Source organism: Sturnus vulgaris, chromosome 5 (genome assembly GCF_052056855.1).
Source record: "Sturnus vulgaris isolate bStuVul1 chromosome 5, bStuVul1.hap1, whole genome shotgun sequence".
NCBI classification, from domain to species: domain Eukaryota; kingdom Metazoa; phylum Chordata; class Aves; order Passeriformes; family Sturnidae; genus Sturnus; species Sturnus vulgaris.
This window is the reverse complement of record NC_142247.1, coordinates 73,554,567-73,578,782: the sequence shown is the minus strand read 5'-3', so window position 1 is coordinate 73,578,782 and position 24,216 is coordinate 73,554,567. Positions and strand designations below refer to the sequence as shown.

The following is a 24,216-nucleotide window of genomic DNA, read 5'->3' as shown; positions in this document are numbered from 1 at the left end:
CCCATGGTGTTTGACATTTCCTGTTCTTTGTGTGTGACACAGCCCTGAGGAGATTTTGGGACAAAACCCTCACTTGGCCACATGTCCAGTGCCACCCCTGCCATGGCAGGGACATCTCTCACTGTCCCAGGCTGCTCCCAGCCCCAGTGTCCAACCTGGCCTTGGACATTCCAGGGATCCAGGGATTCTCTGGCAATCCCAGCCCAGACAGCAATTCCTTCCCAAGATCCCACCCCAATCTCCCCTGTCCCAATCTGAAGCCATTCCCTGTGTCCTGTCCCTCTGTCCCTTGTCCCCAGTCCCTCTCCAGCTCTCCTGGAGCCCCTTCAGGCCCTGGAATGTTCTGGAAGCTCTCCCTGGATCCTTCTCCTGTCCAGGTTGAAGGGGCTGGTGCAGAGGACCTGGGGTTAACCAGCATAATCCAGGCTATGGAACTGATTAAAGGAATTTAATTTCCCTTAATGAGCCTCAGGGCCCTGCCAGGCCCTAGACCACTGCCCTCAAATGTTCACCCCCATACTCTTGGCTGCCCCTTTTGTCCCTCCCACACGTTCCCAGCAGATGTGGTTGGAGGCAAGACGGAGATGGGAGGACACCTCAGGAGCCCCTTGTTCCATTGTTAATCCTGCAAATTTCTTGGGGATTAAAAGCAAAGAGCTCAGGGAGGCCCTGAAGGATGAGAGCTTAGTGCTGGCTGCTGCTGCTGTGGTGATTATCGAGTCTAACAGGTTTATCTTGGTGTCTTGTGACCCCCCAGCAGCTGGTGAGTTACTCACCCTGGCGAGCCTGGCAGGAGAGCAAACAGCGCTGATGTGTCCGATAAAACCCCGCGGACTCAGGGCACGGAGCTGTGGGCAGGAGAAGGGGAAGGCACGGGAGGGGCTGGATTTGGGTTAAAAGCAGCTGTTTTGGAAATCAAAGCCATGCTTGGGGCAGCCAGTGCTACCCAAGTGTCCCTGTCCCCTCTGCTCACAGCCTTGGCCAGTGGCACCTGTGGAAGGAGCAGAAAATACAGAAGAAAGTTTCCCTGCATCCTCAGAACAAGCTCCTTGGAAAACCAGAGCTTAGAGATGAGAAATGGCTGTGAAATGATGAATACAAAAAGGAATCCAGTTCCCCCCCTTGGAAGACCCTCTATCTCCAATATTAGTGGCTCATTCTCTTTTAGTATCCACGGGCCAGCTTTGAATGTAAAATCCCTCAGGGATTGGTCAGAAAGTAGAATTCCCTTGGGAATTGGTGCAAATTGTAAAACCCTCAAAAGATATAAAAACCCCTGTAAAACAATAGCTGTGGGTATATGCTAGATAGGATGCCTGAATAGAATAAACTAGAATAGAATAGAATAGAATAGAATAGAATAGAATAGAATAGAATAGAATAGAATAGAATAGAATAGAATAGAATAGAATAGAATAGAATAGAATAGAATAGAATAGAATAGAATAGAATAGAATAGAATAAACCATGGATTTGTGCCTTTCTGCATGTGCTGGTCTCTTTTCCCCACTGGTCTGAGAGCTCACTGTGAGCCAAATTCTATCTGGGCAAGGCTGGGAACGTGCTCCATCACTGAGGGCTGCAGGAGCAGCCTCAGGGATCCCAAAAGGACCCCAAAAACCCCACCAGTAACAGGCACCTGCTTCCCAAACTGAGCCAGCTTTCCAAAATCCCATCCTCAGCCCAGGGATTAAAAACCACTGATGGTGAATCCCAGGGACAGGGCACACAGTTGGCTCCTGGGCCTGGACAAGCTCTTGTCTCCAGAGCCCGAGGAGCCTCGGTTGGGAATGTGGAACTGTGACCTTGTCCTGGCTTGGGAGCTCATTCCAACCAGCCAGGCCCTGTCCCCTCCTCTCTAAGTGCCTGCTGTGAGCAGAGCTCAGCCAGGTCTGGAGCCCTGACTGCAGAGAGATTTGGGGTCAGAGCAGGGGATGTCACCCAGAGGAACAGGAGGGTGTGTGCCATGGTGGGAGATGGGCTGGAGATAACACGGGGACCTTCCCATCCCAAGGAAGGAAATTATTGAGGAAACAGAGCCAAGGTCTTCACCACAGAGAGTGATGGGAGAGACAAGAGCATCAGCTGGAAGGAGGGAGAACCAGGAGGAACATCAGGAAATGCTTTTCACCAGGAGGAGAAGCAGCAGGAGCTGGTGCCAGTGGGGCCAGGCAGCCTCCATCTCTGCAGGACTCCAAGATCCCGTGGGGAGGGAGCTGGTGGGTCCCCAGAGCTGACCATGCTTCATCCAGGCACTGGACACAGACCTCCCCTGGTCCCTTCCCACCTCAACCAGCCCAGCATCCTGGAGCCACCTCACCAACAGCACCAGTTCTGCTCCACAAACCCCAGCAGACCCCGGCACCTTCCCCACGGCGCCTCCTGCTCCGGGTGCAGCCAGAATCCCCGGATTTCATGGAGAAAAACATGGACAGGGGATGTCAGCTGTAAAAACCTGGCCTGGGAGGTGCCTGCCAGCCTGGAACACAGCCCAGGAACCTGGAGCATCCCTGACAAGCACGGTGGGAGCTCGGGGCAGCACAGATAAGGCCCAACAAAGGCCCTGCTGTAACCTGCAGAACAAAGACGCTGCTTTAACTGGGGAACAAAGACACCTCTGACAAACTGACCTCCTGGGATAGCCCCAGCTGCTCCACAGCCACTGCTTACACTGAAAACATTAAAATAATTCATTTTCTACCCAAAAATGAGCTTTTCTTTCTGAGCATTACCCCGGCTGAACGTCCTTGTGCACCTCTGAGCTCCACGACTTCCATCAGCTTTGAAGTGAGATTTCATCCACCATCAAGTGGCCTCACTCCTGGGAATGGTTTGATGAATAACTTGAATAATCTATTTTACATTTTATAGATATATATATATACAGATGTATGCATAAAGTAATTAATCATAAATAAGTCTATGTTTAAACGCTTTTCCTACAAGTAACTCTGTAGTAGCTTGCATTACACATGCATTACTAATCATAATTATGATTGACTTACTCATAGCAACGTGCAATGAAGAAACTCATGGGAACAAAGAGGTGTTTCCTTGTGGTTTTGGGGTTCCTGTGACCACGCCACCCCCAGGGTCCCACACCCGTGGGTTGGGAGCTGCCTGTACCCACAGCAGCTCGGAGCAGGGAGTAGGGACACTCATGCAGGACGTTATCAGATCCTCCCTAATTTGGCTGCTCTTGTGTTGACTTTGCCAAATAAAGCAAACATTTGGGCTGGCGGGAGCCCTTCCTGCCTGCTCTGTTTGTCGCTGCCGCGGATGCGGCCCCGGTGAGGAGCTCCCGGAGGGACCCCGACCACCAAGGGGGTTCTGTGCATCCTCGGGGCTCTGCCTCTGCTCCCACCCACCATGGAGACCCTCCTGGTGTTCCTCACCCTCCTGGGGGTCACCAGCACCGAGCAGCTCTTCGTGGGGTGAGTCCTGCTGGAGCAGGGGGCAGTGGGACCAAGGCTGGGATGGGGATCCAGGTGAGAGAGGCCCAGGGTCAACAGCAAGGGTGACATCCCAAAGGATGGAAACCCAGCAGGGCTTTTTCCCCAGCTAGGAAAGGTTTGGTTTCACCCCAGATCTGGAGCAGGTAGGAATGAGGGAATGCTGGACCATGAGGGCATCGCTCCGAGCTCTGCCAGGCTGTGGAATCCCAGAGGATTGGGGATGATGTGTGTGGCTCAAACACCATCCAAGGATTGCTGGGAATAAAAACCCAGGGATTGCTGGGAATAACAGCCAAGGATTTCTGGGAATAAAAACCCAGGGATTGCTGGGAATAACAGCCAGGGTTTGTCAGGAATAAAACCCAAGGATTGCTGGGAATAACAGCCAAGGATTTCTGGGAATAAAAACCCAGGGATGGCTGGGAATAACAGCCAGGGTTTGTCAGGAATAAAACCCAAGGATTGCTGGGAATAACACGCCGTGGGAAAGAACAAGATGTGGCTGGAGAAGGGGCCCTGGGGAGGGAGGGCAGCCCTTTTTCCAGGATGAACATCCTGGTTGTAGCTCCTGGAGATAAGAACAGCACAGCCCAGTGCAGGAATGAGGCTGAGAAGGGGACATGGAACGTAGGGGGTGGGGGTGAAGACCACCCAAAACTCCCAAAGCTTCCAACCCATTTCCAGAAAGGTCTGAATGACTGGACTGGCAATGAGAAAGTGGGAATTCCATGTTCAGAGCAGGGAAAACCTATCCATAAAAAGGTACCCCCAGGATGTTGGACATCCCTCCAGCTGGAGTGGCACCAGAGCCAGAGCTGGTGATCCCATGACCCAGGGAATGCATGGAGCTGTGCCAGGGGGGTTTAGGTGGGATATCAGGAAAGGTGCTGGGCACTGCCCAGGGAATTCCCAGAGCTCCAGGAGTGTTTGGACAACACTCTCAAGGACAGGGTGGGATTGTTGGGGTGTCTGGGCAGAGCCTGGAGTTGGATTTGATCCTTGTGGGCCCCTTCCAGCTCAGGATATTCTGGGATGTGACTGACCCACCTTCCTTCCTTGCTTTCCTTCCTCCTCTGATGCTGTGGTTGAGGGATCCAGGCAGGGGCTGCTGGGAGAGATCCAGAACTGTCCAGGGAATGTCAGGGCTGCTCCCTGATTTTGGAAAAATCCCAAGGATTTAATGCCTGCCTGAGCCCCCAGGCAGGGAATGGATAAATTGAAATTGTTATCACCCTGGGGTGGTTAAACTGATAAAGGAGGATGAACAGAAGATGAAAGGTACAAAAAGGGGAAAGGTGAAAGAATTTTGTGCCATTTTAGGAGTGGCTTTAATCACTGTCCAACAGGAGAGGTTGGAGGATTGATCTGAGATGACAAAACCTCTCTCCCACAGGACATTTCCTCCTCTGCAGGGGCTGTGTCTGTCCTTGGGAAGCCCAGCCAGGCTGGACTGGGACCTCTGCTAGGGAACACATCCATAAATATAGAACATATCCTTGTGAGATATCCCCCAACAGCTCGGGAGCTGACCAAACAAAGCTGGAGATCACCTCAGCCTCCCCAGCACTTGCTCTTTCCCCCTCATGGCTGCTCTGAACCTGCAGCTTTCTCTCTCAACACCAACAACTGATTCATTTTCCAACCCTGGGAGATGTTGTGGGGCTTCCCCAGGCTCCCCCCAGCCCAGAGTCCCCTCCCTGTGACCCCTGTGCCTCCCTGCAGGGACCAGGTCCTGCGAGTCACGGCCAGGAAGGAGGAGCAGATCGCCCTGCTGAGGGTGCTGGGTGAGCAGGAGGAGCTGCACGTGAGCTCTGAGGGGTCCTGAGCGCCCCCTGGTCACACTCCTGGTGAGTCCAGGCCTCTCTCTTTTGCCATCCCATCCTTTTCCCTCTCCATTTTGGATTTGTATCATTTAGAACAATATAAATACAAATTTAACTTGGGGCTCCTTGAGCTCAGAGCTCCTGGTTGGTATGAACTGGGAACATCCCACAAATACTCAAACAACTTGGGCTGAAACATTTCTGTAGTCCCTACCCAGACATCCATCTGTGGCCCAAAATTTGTCCAAAAAACCTTTTCAGATCCTTCATGGAAACTCCTGAGAGAGCCCAGAGGTGCTGGGGAGCTCAGTGGATGAGCACCAGCACAGGGTGGGGGCTGAGTTCTCCCTTTCAACTCAATTTCTTCTTGCCAGGTGGATTTTTGGCGTCACCCCAACAGCCCTGGCCACCCCGTGGACCTGAGGGTGCCCTTCCTCAACCTCCACGGAGTCAAAAAATTCCTGGATTCCCATAATTTTTCCTACAGTATCATGATTGAGGATGTGCAGGTAATGGCTATGATGGGATCAAGACAAATTCCTGCAGCTCAACCCTGAGAGAAAGTCCAAAAAGTTGGAAATCAAGAAATGGAAGAAAAATCCAACCTCCCTGCTCCTTTCAGCCTGTTTGATTTGGGGTTTTTTGGTTGTTTATTTTTTTGCCTCCTAACCAGGAATTATTGGATGAAGAAAAGGAAAGCATGAGGAGGTCTAGGAGGATAAAGAGAAGCTCCAGGACGTTTGATTTCTCCTCCTACCACACGATAGACGAGGTACCTTTCTCTGCAGAGCTCTGGCTTTGTCCTGCTGGGGTCACTTCCATGTGGGGCAGGTCGTGGTGAGCTCTTGGTGACAGGTGAGACCTCCCTGGGACACTTTTCTCCTCCTTGCTGGAGCTTTTAGCTGAGATGGGAGACTGGGAAACCTTCCACATCCATCCTGGGATCTTCCCAGTCCTGTGGAAGACATTTTCAGCTTCACTGGGGGGGTGCTTGGAGCCCAGTTTGGGACTGGTGGGGGCTGGGATGGTGTTGGGGGTGTCTCAGAGCTTTCTCCCTCACCATTCATTCTGCTTTCCCCAAAAACTTTGTGATGTGCTCACACAGAGCCCCAACCACCCCGTGTTCTCCATGGAAGTGTGAGGTCTCCAGGGAAGCACCAGATCTTCCCCAGGGAAGCTCTGCCTGTTGCACCCAGTGCTGGATACCCTCAAATCCAAAAGGTGAGAAGCAGGCTGAGCCTCATGACCCAGCAGCTCCTCCTTCCAGATCTATGACTGGATGGATGTCCTGGTGGAGGATCATCCCAACCTCGTCAGCAAGATCCAGATCGGGCAGAGCTACGAGAACAGAGCCCTGTATGTGCTGAAGGTGGGTCCTGGGGCAGCCTCACCTGGAAAATCCCCCCTCAGGATGAGAAATTGTGCCAAGGGTTGGACATCAGCAGGAATTTCTCCACGGAAAGGGTGGGCAGGGGGTGTCCAGGCAGGTTTGGAGTTCCCATTTCTGGAGGTGGCACTCAGGGCTCTGGGCTGGGGACAGGGTGGGGATGGCACACAGTTTGGATGGGATGGGATGGTGCTGGAGGGTTTTTGCAGCCTCAGTGATCCCGTGGTCCCTCACAGTTCAGCACTGGGGGATGGAAGCGTCCGGCCATCTGGCTGGACACCGGCATCCACTCACGGGAATGGATCACCCAAGCCACAGGAGTCTGGACGGCCAACAAGGTGACCTTGGGGTCACCTGGGATGGGGGACCCCAATTCTTACCCCGCAGCCGTCCCACCCCTCACCTCTGAGGGGCACAGGGGCAGCTCCTGCTGCTCTCCACGCACAGATTGCCAAGGAATACGGGCAGGACCCCTCTGTCACAGCCATCCTGGACAGCATGGACATCTTCCTGGAGATTGTCACCAACCCTGATGGCTTTGCCTTCACACACAGCTCTGTGAGTGCGGGGACACCACGGGGGGATCTTGTCTCAGTGCTGTCCCCAACCACGTCCATCCGTGGTTTTGGGTCCCAGGAGTGGAGATCCCTGGGCAGGGGTTGGGATTCCCAGGGGGATCTTGTCCCAGTGTTGTCCCCAGTCATGGCTGTCCATGGTTTTTGGGTCCCATGTGAGATGCTCCAGGAGACCCCTGGGCAGGGGTTGGGATTCCCTGTTCTGGTCTCCTCTCTGTGTGCTCCAGAACCGCCTGTGGCGCAAGACCAGGTCCCTCAACGCTGGATCCCGCTGTGTGGGAGTGGATCCCAACCGAAATTGGGATGCTGGGTTTGGAGGTGAGACCTCGGCCACCAGGTCCCCACACCAGGCACTGTGTGTGCCTCAAAACATCCACACTTTCTGCTAGAGCAGAGAAACCCAGGGATGGAAACCCTTCCCGAGGGATCCTCTCTGCATCTCCTCCTCCTGCTCCAGGTGCTGGTTCCAGCAGCAATCCCTGCTCTGAGACCTATCATGGCCCCCATGCCCACTCTGAGAGGGAAGTGAGAGCCATCGTGGATTTCATCCGTGCCCACGGGAACGTGAAATCCGTCATCTCCATCCACAGCTACTCCCAGATGCTGCTCTTCCCCTATGGATACAGGAGGGAACCCACACCTGACCACCAGGAAATGGTGAGATGGCCCCAAAACGTGGGGCTGTGACCACCTGGAAAAATCAAGCAGAGCATCCCAGGAGCTTCCCTGCTCCTGTTACATACAACTCAAATATTGAACCCCTGGGTCCTGGTGGAGGGTGGCTGTGAGATGGAGATCAAACAAAAAATAAAGAGTTTTTGGGAAAACCTAGAGCAGAAGGGATGGGGAATGATGGGCTTTAGATCCCCCTGCCTTTGATCTACCAGATCTCACCAATTTGGGTGGTTCCTTTGCAGAATGAACTGGCCAAGAAGGCTGTGAGTGACTTGGCCGCCGTGTTTGGGACAAAATACACCTACGGCAGCATTGCCAACACCATCTGTGAGTGCCCCTCCCTCACCCCACAGAAAACCCCTCGGGAATGGGCTCCCACCTGGGCTCCTCTCCCTGCAGACATGGCAGGAGGCACCACCATCGACTGGGCCTACGACAACGGGGTGAAATATTCCTTCACCTTGGAGCTGAGGGACTCGGGGCGCTATGGATTCCTCCTGCCCAGCTCCCAGATCGTCCCCACCGCCACCGAGACGTGGCTGGCGCTCCTGGACATCATGGTCCATGTCCTGGAGCATCCCTACTGACCCCAGCACCTCCCACAGCATTCCCTCCTCTCAATAAATCCTCGTGGAGATTCAGTGGTTTCGGGCACCCTCATTTTTTTCATGCTAAACTCCAAAGAAAGGTTGGAAAAGGACTCGCAGCCCTGCAGGTGTTGATTTTCCCCTGTGACTTTGGCTCAAAGTCCCCATCCTTTGGAGCCAACAGCCAGCATGGGAGGATTTTTGGGCAGCCAAAAATGGGATTGGGGGATTTGGGGGATTTTTGGGCAGCCAACCCCAAATCTGTGAGGTTTTGAGCAGTTTTGCTTCATCATCCTTCCCTGGGGGGCTACAAGGAGGGACATGGGCACCCTCAGGGCCATCACTGGGTGCAAAGTGCTTCCAGGCATTTGCTGTTTATTTCTGGCTCCTGGAACAACTGTCACCTGCTCTGACCTCTGTCCTGGGCCAAGCTTTACACCACTTTCCTCAGCCAAATTTCAAACCGTTTTCCCCACCACTGTGGCTTAGGGATCCAGCTCACCAAGTGAAAATCTGCATTTTGCACATTCTCAACCCAATTTGATCCTTTCCCTCCCCTCAGCCAGCGCTGGGGGCTCTGGGATTTTGGCACCTCCTGCTCTCACCTTGCTGGCAGCTGACTCACCATGACCCCAGCTGGTTCCTGGGACAGGTTTGGCCAGGACTGGGATTGCCTGGATGGGGACAGCGGGGCCTGACCTTGGCTGGTCAGCAGGGCCCTGGGAAAATGGACAGCTGGAGGGGCCGGGCTGGGGCCACCATCCCATGGGATTTAAGAGGCCCCAGGGCACTGCTGGGATGTGAGACTGACTCTCCCTGCTGACCATGAGGCTCCCTGTGCTCCTGGCTGCCCTGGTGGCAGTGGCCACCTGCACCGAGACCTTTGTTGGGTAGGGGGGCTGGCATGGGCATGGTGGCAGAAGCTGTGGGAGCTGGTTCAGCCCCGAGGGAGCACAGAGAAAAGGCTCAGGGGAGACCCCTGGAATGGGGGGCTGGATGGGGTGGGGTTAGGCTGGACTAACAAGGCTGGAGCTCTTCCCATATCTCCCAACCCCACAGGCACCAGGTGCTGCGTGTCATCCCCCAGAATGATCAGGAGATGCAGAAGGTGCAGGAGCTGCAGGAGCTGGAGCATCTGCAGGTACTGGGTGTGGATTTTGGGGACACCCCCCAAGCTGGATGTGGGATGATGGGAACCAAGCTGTGAAAAGCAGGACAGGCTGGTGCTGGGGGTATATCCTGAGGCAGGATCTGATCCCTTTATCCCCATTTTTCTCCATGCAGTTGGATTTCTGGCTGGCTCCCCGTGGGCTCGGACTGCCCGTGGACATCCGCGTGCCCTTCCTCAGCCTGCAGGCGGTCAAAGCTCACCTGGAGGCTGCTGGGGTCTCCTATTCCATCATGATCGAGGATGTGCAGGTCAGTGGTGCTGCAGGGGAGGGGGGGGATGCCGTGCAGTGGGAATGAGGCTCATCCCACCCCCTGTCCCGCAGGCCCTGCTGGATGAAGAGCAGAGGGAGATGCTCCGCAGCAGCCGCCAGCTGCCGCTCAACACCAACACCTTCAACTACGAGGCCTACCACACCATAGATGAGGTGGGAAAGCACAAGATTTGGGGCATTTTGGGGCAGGGGGTGAGCGAGGAGTGACCCCCCACATCCCTCATTCCCAGATCTACAATTTCATGGACTTGCTGGTGGCCGAGAACCCCAACCTGGTGAGCAAGCTGGAGATCGGCCGCTCCACCGAGAACCGTCCCCTCTACGTGCTCAAGGTGAGGATTTGGGGATTGTGATCCAGAGGGGGGGAAAGTGGTGATGGGGACAAAGCCAACCCCCACCCCCAACGTCTGCTCTCCCAGTTCAGCACAGGGGGCACGAACCGCCCGGCCGTGTGGATCGACACCGGGATCCACTCCCGCGAGTGGGTGACGCAGGCCAGCGGTGTCTGGTTTGCCAAGAAGGTAATGACACATCCCAAAAGGGCCACCCCGTCCCTTCTGGAGCCCTGGGTGATCCCACAGGGAGGACAGGCAGCCCCAAACCTCCATCCTCTCTAGATTGTGGAAGATCACGCGAATAACGAAGGAGTGGCCTCCATCCTGGAGACGATGGACATCCTCCTGGAGATTGTCACCAACCCTGATGGCTTTGCCTACACCCAGACCACGGTACCGCCCCCATTTCCTCTCCCTGGTTCCTACAGCCGTGCTGGATGGGGCTGGGGAGCAGGATTTGGGGCAAAGCCCCCTCATCCACGTTTCCATGGGATGGGAAGGGGACCACCACGAGCCCTGGGCACCAGCTGAGGTGGCTCTGCCCTTCCAGAACCGCATGTGGCGCAAGACCAGGTCCAGGCACTCGGGCAACATCTGTGTTGGAGTGGACCCCAACCGCAACTGGGACGCAGGTTTTGGAGGTCAGAGCTGTCCCCCTGCCCCTGTGGAGCTTTTCCATTCTCCAGCTGGAGGCTCCAAAGCTGTTTCTGCCTCAAAGATCCACTGATGTCCCCTAGGGAAGAGGTGGGATTTGCTCTCCGTGGCAGAGCTGAGGGTTTGGGCTCCAGCAGGGCTTTGATATTCCCCAGTGACAAATGAAAGTCACGTTAGGAGGATCCCCAGGAGCATTCCTTGCTCACCACTGTGGAACTGAGGGGTGGGAAAAACCCCAAATTCCCACTGTGCTCTCACCATTCTCTTGTCCACAGAGGCTGGAGCCAGCTCAAGCTCCTGCTCAGAGACGTACCACGGACCCTACGCCAACTCGGAGCCCGAGGTGAAATCCATCGTGGACTTTGTGAAGAGCCACGGCAACATCAAGGCTTTTGTGTCCATCCACAGCTACTCCCAGCTCCTGCTCTACCCCTATGGCTACACCTACACTGCAGTGCCAGACCAGCAGGAACTGGTGAGACCTATGTGGTTTGAGGGGTTGGGATGGGGTGGAGCTCTGGCATCTTTTTGTACCCAAAGAAAAAGCTGTATCCCACAGGTTTTCCCTTTCCTTTCCTTTCCTTTCCTTTCCTTTCCTTTCCTTTCCTTTCCTTTCCTTTCCTTTCCTTTCCTTTCCTTTCCTTTCCTTTCCTTTCCTTTCCTTTCCTTTCCTTTCCTTTCCTTTCCTTTCCTTTCCTTTCCTTTCTCATCTTTCTCCCTTCTCTGTATTCCCAGCACGAGGTTTCAGCCAAGGCTGTGGCAGCTCTGTCCTCCCTGTATGGCACCCAGTACAAGTATGGCAGCATCATCACCACCATCTGTAAGTGTTGGGGCAACCCCAAAACCCCCAAATCCCAAACCCATCCCTCACACCGGCCAAATACCCCACGGAATTCCTGTCCAAAGAGATCCAAGGATCTGAAATCCTCCTGTTTTTTGCTCCCTCAGACAGAGCTAGTGGAGGAACCATTGACTGGACCTACAACCAGGGGATTAAATATTCCTTCACCTTCGAGCTGAGGGACACGGGGCGTTACGGGTTCCTGCTGCCCGCCAAACAAATCGTTCCCACCGCCGAGGAGACCTGGCTGGCACTGAAGGTCATCATTGAGCACACCAGGGACAACTTGTACTGAGCTGGGAGCAGGGCTGGAGCAGCTGCACAGGAGGAAGAAGGCAATCAATCAATAAAGAAATGCAAAGAAGGATGAGAAAAGCCTTGTGGTTGTGGTCCCTTTTTCTCAAGTCGCGTGGAAAAGTCGTTTCGGAGCTGCAGTTGGTGCCAGAACGAGCAGGGTGTGATGGGGCAGTGGCCTGGAAAAGGAATTGATTGAAAGGGCATGAAAATAGCAGGGATCAAAGGAAAAGGAAGGTGGTGGTTTTGCCTTTGTCCTGGCAGAGGATGGAAAGGGAATTAGGCTCTGAGACGTGAGGTCAGCAGGATTTATTTGGGCTCCAGGAGAGCTGGAGAAGGACTGGGGACAGGGAATGGCTTCAGATTGGGAAAGGGGAGATTTGGGAATTAGGAATTCCTGGCTGGGCTGGAATTGCCAGAGCAGCTGTGGCTGCCCCTGGAGCCCTGGAATGTCCAAGGCCAGGCTGGAGCACCCTCACATAAGGGAAGGTGTCCATGAGTTGGAACTTTCTGGGCTTTAAGGTCTCTTCCCACCCAAACCTTTCTGATTTTGTGATTCCTCCTCACCTGCTGCAATCCCTAGGGAATGGGGAGCTGAGCCCCTGCCCACTCCCAGCTTTTCCAGGCTCTCCACACCTCTCAAAGCTGCAACAAAAAAAATAAAAATCACCCAAGCAGGTGCTGTATTTTACATTTTATTAAATTAAACAATTAAACCTCTCAGCCTCTGCAGAGTTTGACTCTGCTCCAAACAACACCAAGAGTCCAAATCCACACAAATCCATCGAGATGGTGGGAATGTACATCCAGTCCTTGCTTTGATTCCTTGGATTTGGAGGATTTCAAACAACTCAGGCCAGTTTTGTTTCACCAGGAGGTTTTCACACAGCACAGAGCAGCCAGAGATTCTGGATCTGTCTCCCACAGCTGGATAGCAAAATCAGGATTTTAGCCAATGCAATGACACTTCCAAGAGCTCATGGAGCTGAAAAAAATCTACTCCCACAGCAGCAGGACCTTATCAGACTGATCCTGCCATCAGCATTGTCTGATTCCACATTCAGAGACACAATAAATGATAAACGTGCTCAGAGATGTCGAGTCCTAAGCTGCCAAACTGGAAATTATGTGCCATTTCTCCTACTTTTTGTCCTTTCACCAGAATGATCTCAAAAATCACCAGTCAGTTTTGGGATGTGTTGAAGATTGTCAGCTTCAAAAAGGGGGAAAAACACTGAATCCAAAAATACACACAAACCCCACGAGACCACGATAACCAAAGCAGGAGCAGGCTCAGCAATGCCAGATGGAAAAACTGGAGAGCAGAATCCCTCCAAAATCAACTCCAAAGTGTCCCACGGGCAGCTCAGGAAAATCAGAGGATTCCCAGGTTATCCAGAAGCACCAATTTGAGGAGAACTGTGCTACTCATTTTCCAGGAAACCTTCACTCTGTTCAGCTCCACGTTCCACGTGCCTGCTGGGTTTTAGGGATTTTGGTGAGGCAGTAGCAGCAAATTTTCCTTCAGCCACCCTAAACCTTAAAGAAGCTCCTAAAAAACCTCTGGTAAAGGAGTCACTGGGAAAAAAAAAATCCAGTTATTCTCCTCCAGCTCACCTTGAAAAAGGAACTACAATTCACAAAGTGTCCACGAGCAAGCACGACTGTCACAGCACCGAGTGGGCAATAAAAAACATCTTCATTACAAATACTTCTGTTCATTATCATAATTTATTTAAAAAAAAAAAAAAAAAACACCAAAAAACCCTTCCAGGATCTTCTGAATGTCTTTGTCTCTGCTAAAACCACCAAAGTTTGTGCTCACAGATGATCTGTTCACTCTCACGGCTCCAGGCACGGCCTGGGAATGTTACGGACACAAATTCCTTCAGCTGCACTAAAAACTTTGTGGAACAGTTTCTACTGGTCCCAGTTTTCTCCCTCCCCTACAAAACCAGTTCTCTCACCTCTGTCCTGCCCTGCACCTCAAGTGATGCTTGTAGGAAACATCATTGCAGCTGCCCAGCCTTTACCCGAGCTGCCAATTCTCACCATGGCTGCTTTTCCCTGCCGATTCCTAAAACCACAAAGGGGCTGCTCTGCCCAGCATTCCCAAAACCTGGACACTCCTTTATTTCCAGGGCCTGTTCTGGATGCTGGTCCTGCTGTGGGAACGGCTGCTCAGGGATCCAGCAGTGCTGGGGAGGCTGGGGTTGCTCCTCACAGATGAGAGTTTGGAATCGTGGCCTGAACTAGCCCGGGTAAGGCGACCTGTGGGACAAAAAAAAAAAACAAACACCCAAATCAGAAATTGGCCGTGCACAAATTGTGGTTGCTCCATTCCTGGATGTGTCCAAAGCCAGGTTGGGTGGGTTTGGAGCAGCCTGGGATAGGGGAAGGTGGAAGGTTTAAAGTCCCTTCCCACCCAACCGTTCCACAATGAGGCTGAAGCACATTGTGGCAATTATTTGGAATTTTAGCTTTTATATTTTTCAAATATACTGCATTAGTGCATGACTCTAAACTCCACATAAAGTGTTAATTAACTTCATCTGTCCTTAATTAAATATATTTAATTATATTGAAGTCCTTTCATTAAATATATCCCCATTTATTCTTTTAACTCTGTTCCTAGGCAAGCCCAAAAAGGCATCACTGGACTCTTACTGGCAGTGTCTGAAGGAATCTGCTCCTCAGCCAGGTAATGCCTCAACTTCTGCAGATCATCAGCAGAAAATCTCCATTTGTTCTCTGCACGAGTGGGTGGCACCCTGGCAGCTGCTCTCCTGCGGGCACCTCCCGTGGGAGCTGGCACCTGGCAGGACACGGGGAGTGTGCCTGTGATCAACCCTTCTGGAATCTTCTGGGCCAGGACCTTGAGGCCTGCAGGGACACACAAGAGCATCTCTTATTCCCAGCTGGATGGGTCAGGAGGGATCAGGCATGAGGGATTGATGGAGATGGAGGTCCAGAAAGTTTGGATGGAGAAATGTGGGCAGTGGGAGAGAGGGGGGAATTCTGTCCCCGTGCCCTGTTCAGGTGAGATCCCACATGGAATCCAACTCTGGGGACAGCAGGAGGACCTGGAGCTGCTCTCAGAACTGGGAATGTTTCCCTGGAGAGGGACTGGGGACAAGGGACAGGACACAGGGATGGATGGGATCTTGGGAATTAGGAATTCCTGTCTGGACTGGAATTGCCAGAGAATCCCTGGAATGGCCAAGGAAGGATTGGAGCAGCCTGGGATGCTGGGAGGTGTCCCTGGAATGAGCTTTGAGGTCCCTTCCCAGCCAAGGCAGTGCAGGATTCTGGGATTCAGGAGACTCAGAATCCATTGCCAGGGATTGGGATGGAAAATGGGGAGAGAAAAGAGAGGAGAAGGGAAGGGAGAGCCTTCATGGTTTGCTGAGATTCCAAGGGAAGGCCCTGGATCCATCAACTGCTTGGAGAGGAGATGGATCCAAGCTCAGGGTCTGGAGAGCTGGGAATTGGCAGCCTGGAGAAGGGAAGGATCCAGGGAGAGCTTCCAGAACATTCCAGGGAATAAAGGGGCTCCAAGGGACAGGACACAGGGAATGGCTTCAGATTGGGAAAGGGGAGATTTGGGAAGGAATTCCTGGCTTGGCTGGAATTGCCAGAGAATCCCTGGATCCCTGGAATGTCCAAGGCCAGGCTGGACATTGGGGTTTGGATCACCCTGGGATAGGGGAAGGGCTGGAACTGGATGATCCTTCAACCCAAACCATGCTGTGATTCCACAACCCAGATCTCTCCCACCTCCAGCTCCCACAAGTTGCTCCCCACTCTCCTTTTTCCCCAGGAGGTGTGAGGGAGCTCTGCCAGCCCCACCTACCCCCAGACAACATGAAGAGGTTCTCAAAGCCCCTCTCACACATGGTGGTGGCCGCCTGGCTGGCCAAGCGCTCGTCGTTGTCGTAGACGATGATGATTTTGCCATGGGCGTTTTTCTGCCATGGGAACTGTTAAGGAGTCACTGCTGAATTTTAGAGGATATTGAAACATTTTAGGAAGTAAAAGAGACAATTGGGGAGGGAAAGACTTCATACTTGGCTTGCAAGCATCCAGCAGGAATGTTCTCCCTTGTGGAATTCTCAGTGCCAGACACATTTTAATTCCCACTGGGATCAGCATTGCTCAAAGATTGGGAATGGCAACACCCCCCTTGTTTACAGCCTCCCCTCAGAATCAACAGCCTGGGAATGATCAGCCTAATCCCCTTTAATAATCCTCTGTCTGTCCCCAATCCCATCAAGGTGCTGACAGGAAGCCAAAGGATTTGATGGATGCATCCCTGGAGCAGCAGTGCCCAAGCCTGGCTTGGCTTTCCAGCAGCCAAAATCCTGGGAAATGTCAAATGCAGGCAGCTCCCACTGCAGTCAGGAGCTTTGAGGAAGCAGAATCCAGCACCTGATGGAGGCAGTGGAGCTGGAACTCCACCTCCTGTGCCACTTTTTTTGAGATCCCTAATTTTGCTTGGATAAGCTCCAACTGATTTTGGGAGCCCCCACCAATAAACTCCCCATATTTCCATGGAAAGGATACATATTCCAGAATATTATTTGTATATGGATTCATGGTTCTGGACAACGTTGCAATGGGGTAGGAATAAGCTGCAGAAGGGAAAAAAAAAAAAAGGAAAGAATCATCCAGAGGCTGAACCTGGGATACAAGAGCCTTGAGAACCCACTGAGTACAGGATTAACATCAGCTCAGGCCCCCCAGCCCTTCCCAGGAAGGAGGGATGTGCTGGATGAGCACTGGGAACACCCAGTGATGTCCCAGCTGGGGGACAAAACCCAGCTGGAACGTGGCCCAGAGCTGGAATCCATGCCCAGGTGTCTGTGGGATTGTGGCTGCGTGTTGGAAACTGAGACTTGGAGACTTTCTGTGCTGACCCCCAGGAGAACACTGAGGCCAGGGAGAAAGCTTCCAAAATTAAATGGCAGAACTGGCACCACGGGTGTGTAGTTTGAATAGAAGTGTGTGATATCACAGGGTGGAAAACTTAGAATTTAAGGTTTTAGAATATAATAATATATATATAGCAAGATGGAGGTTTTAGGGTGGATGTTTTTCTTCTTTTTCACCTTTTTCATTTGGGATTTTGTAACTGCATGGAAAAATCCACACTGTGGACCACAGGTGGTTGATTATTGGGTTAAAAGTAAAAATAATTTCGGTGGCTTTTCTTAATTGCACGATTTGCCTTTAAAAGGCCTTGCAGAGAGATATGGCTCCATTGTCACTTTGTCACCTTGAAGCGCTGTAACCCTCGCTGTAACGTAGATAAGAATTAACAAACATCCGAGCCTGAACTAGAAATACCATCTCGAGAATTTAATCCTGACTCTGGCAAAAAGAACAGAAAAACGAGGATGAGGATGAGAATGAAACAGAAATGAGAATGCAAACTCGGTGGCTGCTCACCCCCCACGATGTGGCACTGCTCGTAGGCGTCGCGGTCACGAACGTCCAGCAGCAGGAAGGGGCAGTCGGGGTAAGGCCTCTCCTTGGCCTGGGGGTCCTCCTTCTTTGGAGAATCCTTCTCCATGTCCAGCTCCCCGACCCCACTGATCACACTGCAAAGGGAACTGGAGGTTAAGGAATGCTTTGGTGAAGAGCTGGGATAAAGATTCCTCTTGCAGCATCAAGCTTCACGCGGTGGGTTTGGAATTATTGTCAGTCCCAGGATGGATTGGGTGGGAAGGGACCTAAAGGATCTCATTGCAGCCCCTGCCATGGGCAGGGACACTCCCTCTGTGCCAGGCTGCTCCAACCTTGGACACTTGCAGGGATGCAGGGGCAGCCACAGCTTCTCTGGGATTCTATTCCAGCCCCTTCCCACGCAGGAGTTCCTTCCCAAGATCCCTGTGTCACTCTGAGGCCACTCCCTGCGTCCTGTCCCTCCACATCCATACAAAAACATCAACAGGAATGCCCACAACAGAGCTGACCAGAGCACTGCCTTGTTACCCCCAAAATCCTGAAATGTGGAATCCCACCAACACATTTCCTTGTCAGGCCATCACCAGGTGACAACGCTGGGCTGCTGCCTCCACCCAAACCCAGTCCAACAGGAAATCCTCCAACGCCCTCCCTCTCACCTCCAAACCCAGGCTTTAACCAGAAAACACAGGACAAAAGCACTTAGCAGCCTTGAGCCTGGGCTCAAGGATTCCCGGGCTAAGGGAAGGCAGGAGGAAATGGATGTTACTGTGAGGCACCTCTGCAGTGTGGAGCGATGGGATTCCCCACACCCCGAGCTGTTCAGGAACAGGACAGGGCTGGCTGTCCCCTCAGGGCTCCCTTTGCCGTTTGTCCCCGAGGCATCGTCACCTGCAGCATCGGCATCTGGGGAGACAAGAGGGCAAAAGAACGAGAGGTAAACAAGCAGGTTTTAAGGGCGCTTTCTATTCCTGGAAAAAAAAGTGTGACAGCTTTATTTTCATCCTCTTAACGAGGAGAATTTATCCAGGGCCTCCTGTTTAAAATAATAAAGAGCCAATAGATTTTTTTAGGGGCTCGAGATCTTATTTGAAGAAGAAAACAGAATTTTTGATGTGGGTTATGTTACTACAACCAATCTGCCAGCACCAGGCTTTTCCTACTTGAAAATTCTTCTTTTTTTTAGGAGGGTTTTTATTTATTCCCAGCCTGGAATCGCAGGTGAAATTTTATTTTTCCTAATAATATTTTCCTATAATACACTTGGCAGTGACCCCCAGCTCTTGTCTTTTTTTCCCCCCCTTTGTCACCTGGCAGCTCGTGCAGCTCCTCGTTTGTCACTTCTAAGGTTTCATTGGACAGAGAGGCGACCTGGAGAACCTGCAGGGCACAAAACCACAGAGACACTCATCCCCCACATCCACAGCAGGGAGCAGCTCAAGGAAAACAATCCAGGGGAAAAAAAAAAAACCAAAAAACCAAGTCTGCAGAATCCAACATCTCCAAGTTTAACCTTCCCTTTCCTTCTCTCTTGAGAAGACAATTTGGGGTTTTTTGTTGGTTTTTTTTCCTAGTTTGAAGCAGTTTTCTTCAACCAGCACCCCCCAGCTCTTTGTTTCCCGATCAATTTTTCACCTTTTTTAATATGATGATTCACTGCTTTTAAATAAAATAATGCACAGAAAGCCTGGAAATCCCTTCTGCAGTTAAAGCTGGGGACAGGGAGGGCTTCAGGCACAAAATTCAGATTTAGTGATGTTTTACACAGCCTTTCTCTCTTGCAAGATGCTTGAGGATCCTTTCAAATTAATGGACAAATAAAATAAGGAATAAATTTCAAAGATGGAGTCACCACAAACTTTAATTTGTAATTAAAGGCATTTGGCCACTGAGGAAATGAATGATTTGCTTTTATTAAAGGCAGGAAGAAGCCACGACAGAATAATTATAACTAAAGCTAAATAATTAGAGAGGAATTTTTTTATTCCAAGGAAAAATGCTGCTCCTGGAAGATTCTGGAAGGCAGACAGGGATCTTGACTTACCAATTGAGCAAAAGTTGTCACCTTCAGCCTTTTAAACAGCTCATCCTTTTTATACCTGTAATCTTCAAAAACAAAACAAAGAGGACAAGGTCAATTCCCAGTTCATTCCCAGTTTTTTTAGACACCAGGTCATGGCTTAATCCCAGATTTTCTCTGAAACTCTTCTGCAGCCAGGCAAGAATTCAGGTTTGTGCTGAAAGCAGCAAACCTGGAGACTTTGTGAAATGCCAGTTATAAAGAGAGGGTTTAATTAACAATTATTTACAATTAATTAATAGTTAATCAACAATTATTAAGAGAGGGTTTTGGTTTACTAATTTGAAATTTTTCTGTTGTGAGATAGGAAGGCAAAACAGGCTTAACTTTAAATGGTACAAAGAGAAATTTTATGACTAGAAACTCTAAGGGAAAAAAAATAACTTAGAATAAAACTTCAGACACTAAGATCAGACAAAAAGAAAAATTAGGTTTTAAATAAGAAAAAGAAGAAAGTTGTAAAGTGAAATTTCTTTTTCAGGTAAAAATTTAAAGAAACCTTTACAAACCACCACAATCAATTATAAAAAGAGGGTTTAATTAACACCAGTTATAAAGAGATCTTATCCAGATGTGATGAAGTGGAAGAGGCAGATTTAGTTGTTTTTAGACTCAAATATGAATTTATGTTTTCCGTGGTGCTGGGGAAGGAAGGAATTCAGGAATTTTCCCTTTTCCCTGCTGTTCTTTGGAGCCCATTGGAGTCACAAAGCTCCTTAAACCAAAAGATTAATTTATCCTAATTTTTAATTTGTGTAAATTACAGCAGAATCAGAGCATGGGGCATCGTGTCTTTGCAAACACCAAGCTAAACACTCTTAATTTTAAAAAATCCAAGATTTTATACTTTATCTGACAATTAAATTCTGATTTCTTTGATACTGATCTCTCTCAAGGAAGGGATGGCTGACACAAGAAACTGGACTAATTGAGTCTTAATGGGTAATTAACACAAGAAACTGCACTAATTGAATCTTAATCCTGAAGAGAGCTTAGGGAGGAGGAAAACTGAGCAGGGCTGTTGGCAAAGATCCAGAGCAGAGATTCCCAGAGCCAAGAGATGGGAGCCTGAGCCCATCCAGATCCTGGAGAGGCAAAGGAAGGGGAAAAAAAACGTCCTGGAATTAAAAAAAAGAAAGTGTGAGGAGGAGGGAAGAGAAGCCAGGATGGTACCAGCAGGAACATCTCGCTATGGAATCACCTCTCCTGGGAAGCAAAGGCAGCTTTGTCCTTTGGGAAATGCAGATTCCTGTCCAGCTCCTGGGGGGAACAATGGAGCACAGCATCTTTGGCAAATCCACTCAGTTCAAGGATTCTAAATCCTCTAAAACCATCTGCTGAATGCTCCATTAGCTGAGGGGAGAGGAGGGAGAAGGGGGAAGGGTTCCCCTGCACATTCCTGCAGCCACCACACAAAAAAAAAAAAAAAAATTTCCTTGTGGGATTTGCTTATGGAAATTCTCAAGCTGAGTTGTGTTTAGAGAGCCACGGGAATGCTGGAGGCCAAGACATTCAGGGCTCCCAAATTCAACGTCCCACCCTAAATCATTTTGATTAGGCTCTAAGTTGTCCAAGTGAAAAAAAAGGAGCCCTTCCAAAATATCCACTGCACATCCAATCCACGGGGCTGAAAGCACAGGAGGTGAAGAAACTGGACTGGAGGATGAGGAGGTGCACAATCTGAATTTCAGGATGTAAATTAACTGGGAAATGACCCTCGTGGTTCAGAACCACCTGGTTTCAAGCTGAGGTTGTTAAATCCTCCCTTAACTCCAAAAAACCCCAGCAACAATTATCTCCTGTAATTATTTCCCTTTCCATCTGCTCAAGGATTAAAATTGCCCAGGCAAGGCCAAAAAAGAGCCTTTCTGTCACGGCAAATAAAAACTTCATTTAGAAGGAGAAATAAAAGCAGCAAAGCTTGGGAAGAGCTGGATGGATACAAACACCAGAGAAGCAGAACCCCTGTCCAAGAATGCAGCTCCTGGATGGCTCCTTCCCACCTCAAATAAAGATTTTTTATCCCAAAAAAAGCCTCTTTGCCCTAGATCTTACCCTTGCCACCCAAAACTCCTTCCCAGAGAGCTCAGAATCGCTGCTTCCAGCTCCAAAAAAATCAACCCCACGTACCCGGGCCGGTCCTGGAGGATCCGTTGGAATTTTCTGACATGGTTTTGCTTGGAATGATCCCGTGTTCCAAGGATGGGCTTGGGAGAGGAGGGAAACAAGAGCAGAGAGAAGGAGGAGACCTCCTGTGTGTGTCCTCAATCCTCCAAAGGATGGATCATGGTGGGTGCAGCTCTTTTAATTTTTTTTTTTGATGGCGTTGGATTTAAATCTCTCAGGTTACGTAAGGGACAGAGAGGTGCCTGTGCTGGGGATTGAAATCTGCATCCAAAGGGTGTCATCTATCCCTGAGAAACCGAGGGGGACAAGTTCCTCCACTCCCTGGGAACACAACGTGGCCATTCAGCCTGGAGAGAATGAGAAAGTTCCTCCCTCCAAATTTAAAAAAAAAAAAACCAAACCAAATAAAAGAACTGCATGGAACAGATCCGTGGTGAGATTGGAAACCCACCCGAGGCACCAAAAAAAAAAAAATCAAGATTTTCAACAGAAATAAAAAGCAAGGTAGTGTCCTGCACTGAAATCTCAGTCAACAGAGCATTTTGGAAAGCTCAAGGTCATCCCTCTTTTCATTTTCATCCCCAAAGACCTGCAGTGTTTGGGAAAAAAAAAAACCAACACAAAAGCCAACAAACAAACCACAAACAAAGGCCTGATTTGCACAAATAAATTCCCGTGACCTCCCTCACAAAGTGGGGCTGAGAACTAAACCTGAACGTTTCAAATCCTAATTAATCCCCATTAATGGAGGTTTCAGTTCAATTCAGGTTTGTTTTTTTCGCCTCCAGAAATGGAGCTTTGAGGTTGAAGAGTTTTCCTGGCTCCTTATGTGAGAATAGTCTGGGAATAAAGTCATAAATCATTGCTTTGATTGGGAAAAATTTATTTGAAAAGCCTGGTTTGGGTGAGAAAATAGGGAAATAAAAATAATTTAGGGCTTTATTAGCCTGAACAACCTAAAGTCTTCAAAACAGCAGCGTTTAGTGTTGGTGAAATCAATGGAAACACAAGAAATGAGCTTGGTTTTTTTCCTGTCTTGGAGAATTTATAGAATTTAAATTCATAGGAATTTAAATTATATCAAGATACAAGATAAATTGATAAGAATTTAAATTATATCAAGATAAAAGAGCTCAAGTTGTGACCTAAAAGTGAAATAAAGTCTCAGAAATGATCCATTAATCTTCCCAGATGAGTCTAGCCTGGATTTCTTAGCTCAGAGAACTTCCAATAACAAAATCCAATAACAAAACTGCACAAAGGAGGATCTGGAAGATTTCCTGCTTGGATTCTTAAATTAAATCTGTGGAGATTTCCAAGGAAAACCTCTTGGAATTCATCTCCTGCTCTTTGAGTTTTGAACCAACCCATCCTGCTCCTCCCCAGGTACTCACTTCTTTTGATCTCTTCCAATTTTTCCATGTATTTTGACAAACTATTTCCTGTAACAACAACAACAAAAATTCTATTTATTGCAATTATTTATTTAAATAAATCCATGGACAGAAATTCCAAGATCAGTAATTTCTATGGGTACCACCACAACAGAGCCTGATCCAGTTTAAACTTATTTAACCCTCAAATTCTTCTTTAAAAAAGAAGAGTAGAAAAAAATAAAAAGGTTTTAAAGCAATAAAGGCTCTAAACATGTGGTCACCTACACACAAAGAATTTAATCTCAATTTTCAGGGGGTGCACGGTGGTGTGTGAAGATAAATACACATAAATACATTAAAAATTACATAAACACACATAAATCTGTATAGCTCGTGCTTGTTTAAATTTCAGCCTTGAAGGAAAATTACAAATAGGAAATTTTTATTAATCGCAAACATTTGGTGAGACAAATCATAAGCACAAGAAGGATTCTGCAGTGATGCGGTAAATTAGTTCAGGACAGAGGTAATTAAGACATTAATTATATTTTCCATCGTATTTTGGGTGGTTTTACCTCACAATTTCACTTACCAGTATCCAGACGAGTTTTTATATGTTGATACTTGGGATTCGAGGGGATGCGCCGGGTTAGAAACTGTTTCAAAAAGAAAAAGATGAAAAGAAAAAATTTTTAAAAATAAAATTTAAAAAAAGCCAAAAAGCAAAAAAAAAAGGAACAGAAAATGCGATTTAAAGGGGTTTTAAGAGACAGGAAAACGAGAAATTCTTGAATCCCCATCTCGCCATTAAACCCCGCTGATTTAAAGCCTCAAAAGGAGAATTTCTCTCGTTTTCTCTCCACACGGAGCTCTCCCGGCTGCGGGGGCTGCACGAACCATTCCCCCGCCTCTCCCCTCACCGGCCCGAGAGTGTTGAGAAGGAAAAGTCCCCTCACGGCACCTGAGGGTCGCCGAATCCCCCCCGAGCCGACATCTCCCCTCACGGCCGCTCGCCCGCTCCGCCCGTCCCTCACGCGCGGCCGCGCTCCCGCCTCCCGCCCACCCCTCAACTACGCCCTCCGCCATTGGCCGCCCGCCG

General features: G+C 49.8%; 3 protein-coding genes across 3 annotated transcripts; 2 read left to right on the top strand and 1 right to left on the bottom strand.

Annotated features, from left to right (window-relative positions):
- Positions 1-3,271: 3,271 nt before the first annotated feature.
- On the top strand, positions 3,272-8,556 carry LOC106856880 (carboxypeptidase A1-like). The gene is made up of 11 exons (XM_014882556.2): positions 3,272-3,434; positions 5,178-5,259; positions 5,653-5,787; positions 5,952-6,050; positions 6,546-6,647; positions 6,902-7,003; positions 7,113-7,223; positions 7,468-7,558; positions 7,698-7,897; positions 8,158-8,242; positions 8,315-8,556. Exons 1-11 carry the CDS (start codon positions 3,370-3,372, stop codon positions 8,500-8,502), a joined length of 1,260 nt encoding a protein of 419 aa, XP_014738042.2. The 5' UTR covers positions 3,272-3,369; the 3' UTR covers positions 8,503-8,556.
- Positions 8,557-9,207: 651 nt separating this feature from the next.
- LOC106856879 (carboxypeptidase A1-like) lies at positions 9,208-12,143 on the top strand. Its single transcript, XM_014882555.2, has 11 exons — positions 9,208-9,392; positions 9,562-9,643; positions 9,787-9,921; positions 9,996-10,097; positions 10,175-10,276; positions 10,364-10,465; positions 10,562-10,672; positions 10,830-10,920; positions 11,209-11,408; positions 11,669-11,753; positions 11,882-12,143. Exons 1-11 carry the CDS (start codon positions 9,328-9,330, stop codon positions 12,067-12,069), a joined length of 1,263 nt encoding a protein of 420 aa, XP_014738041.2. The 5' UTR covers positions 9,208-9,327; the 3' UTR covers positions 12,070-12,143.
- Positions 12,144-12,747: 604 nt separating this feature from the next.
- On the bottom strand, positions 12,748-24,155 carry CEP41 (centrosomal protein 41). The gene is made up of 11 exons (XM_014882562.2): positions 24,079-24,155; positions 23,710-23,773; positions 23,136-23,183; positions 19,579-19,640; positions 18,845-18,914; positions 18,314-18,440; positions 17,517-17,668; positions 16,632-16,699; positions 15,922-16,036; positions 14,736-14,951; positions 12,748-14,339 (listed from the first exon to the last, which is right to left on the bottom strand). Exons 1-11 carry the CDS (start codon positions 24,109-24,111, stop codon positions 14,200-14,202), a joined length of 1,095 nt encoding a protein of 364 aa, XP_014738048.1. The 5' UTR covers positions 24,112-24,155; the 3' UTR covers positions 12,748-14,199.
- Positions 24,156-24,216: the final 61 nt, after the last annotated feature.

What these genes read in the sequence shown, in the direction of transcription:
- LOC106856880 (XM_014882556.2), top strand. Translation starts at nt 3,370, where the DNA reads ATGGAGACCCTCCTGGTGTTCCTCACCCTCCTGGGGGTCACCAGCACC. An exon ending in GTGAGCAGGAGGAGCTGCAC is followed by an intron (nt 5,260 to 5,652) that starts GTGAGCTCTGAG and finishes TCTTCTTGCCAG; the next exon opens with GTGGATTTTTGGCGTCACCC. An exon ending in GAGTCTGGACGGCCAACAAG is followed by an intron (nt 7,004 to 7,112) that starts GTGACCTTGGGG and finishes CTCCACGCACAG; the next exon opens with ATTGCCAAGGAATACGGGCA.
- LOC106856879 (XM_014882555.2), top strand. Translation starts at nt 9,328, where the DNA reads ATGAGGCTCCCTGTGCTCCTGGCTGCCCTGGTGGCAGTGGCCACCTGC. An exon ending in TCATGATCGAGGATGTGCAG is followed by an intron (nt 9,922 to 9,995) that starts GTCAGTGGTGCT and finishes CCTGTCCCGCAG; the next exon opens with GCCCTGCTGGATGAAGAGCA. An exon ending in TGCCAGACCAGCAGGAACTG is followed by an intron (nt 11,409 to 11,668) that starts GTGAGACCTATG and finishes CTGTATTCCCAG; the next exon opens with CACGAGGTTTCAGCCAAGGC.
- CEP41 (XM_014882562.2), bottom strand. Translation starts at nt 24,111, where the DNA reads ATGTCGGCTCGGGGGGGATTCGGCGACCCTCAG. An exon ending in AAAAACTCGTCTGGATACTG is followed by an intron (nt 23,184 to 23,709) that starts GTAAGTGAAATT and finishes TTGTTGTTACAG; the next exon opens with GAAATAGTTTGTCAAAATAC. An exon ending in GCAGTGCCACATCGTGGGGG is followed by an intron (nt 16,700 to 17,516) that starts GTGAGCAGCCAC and finishes TCCCTTCTGCAG; the next exon opens with CTTATTCCTACCCCATTGCA.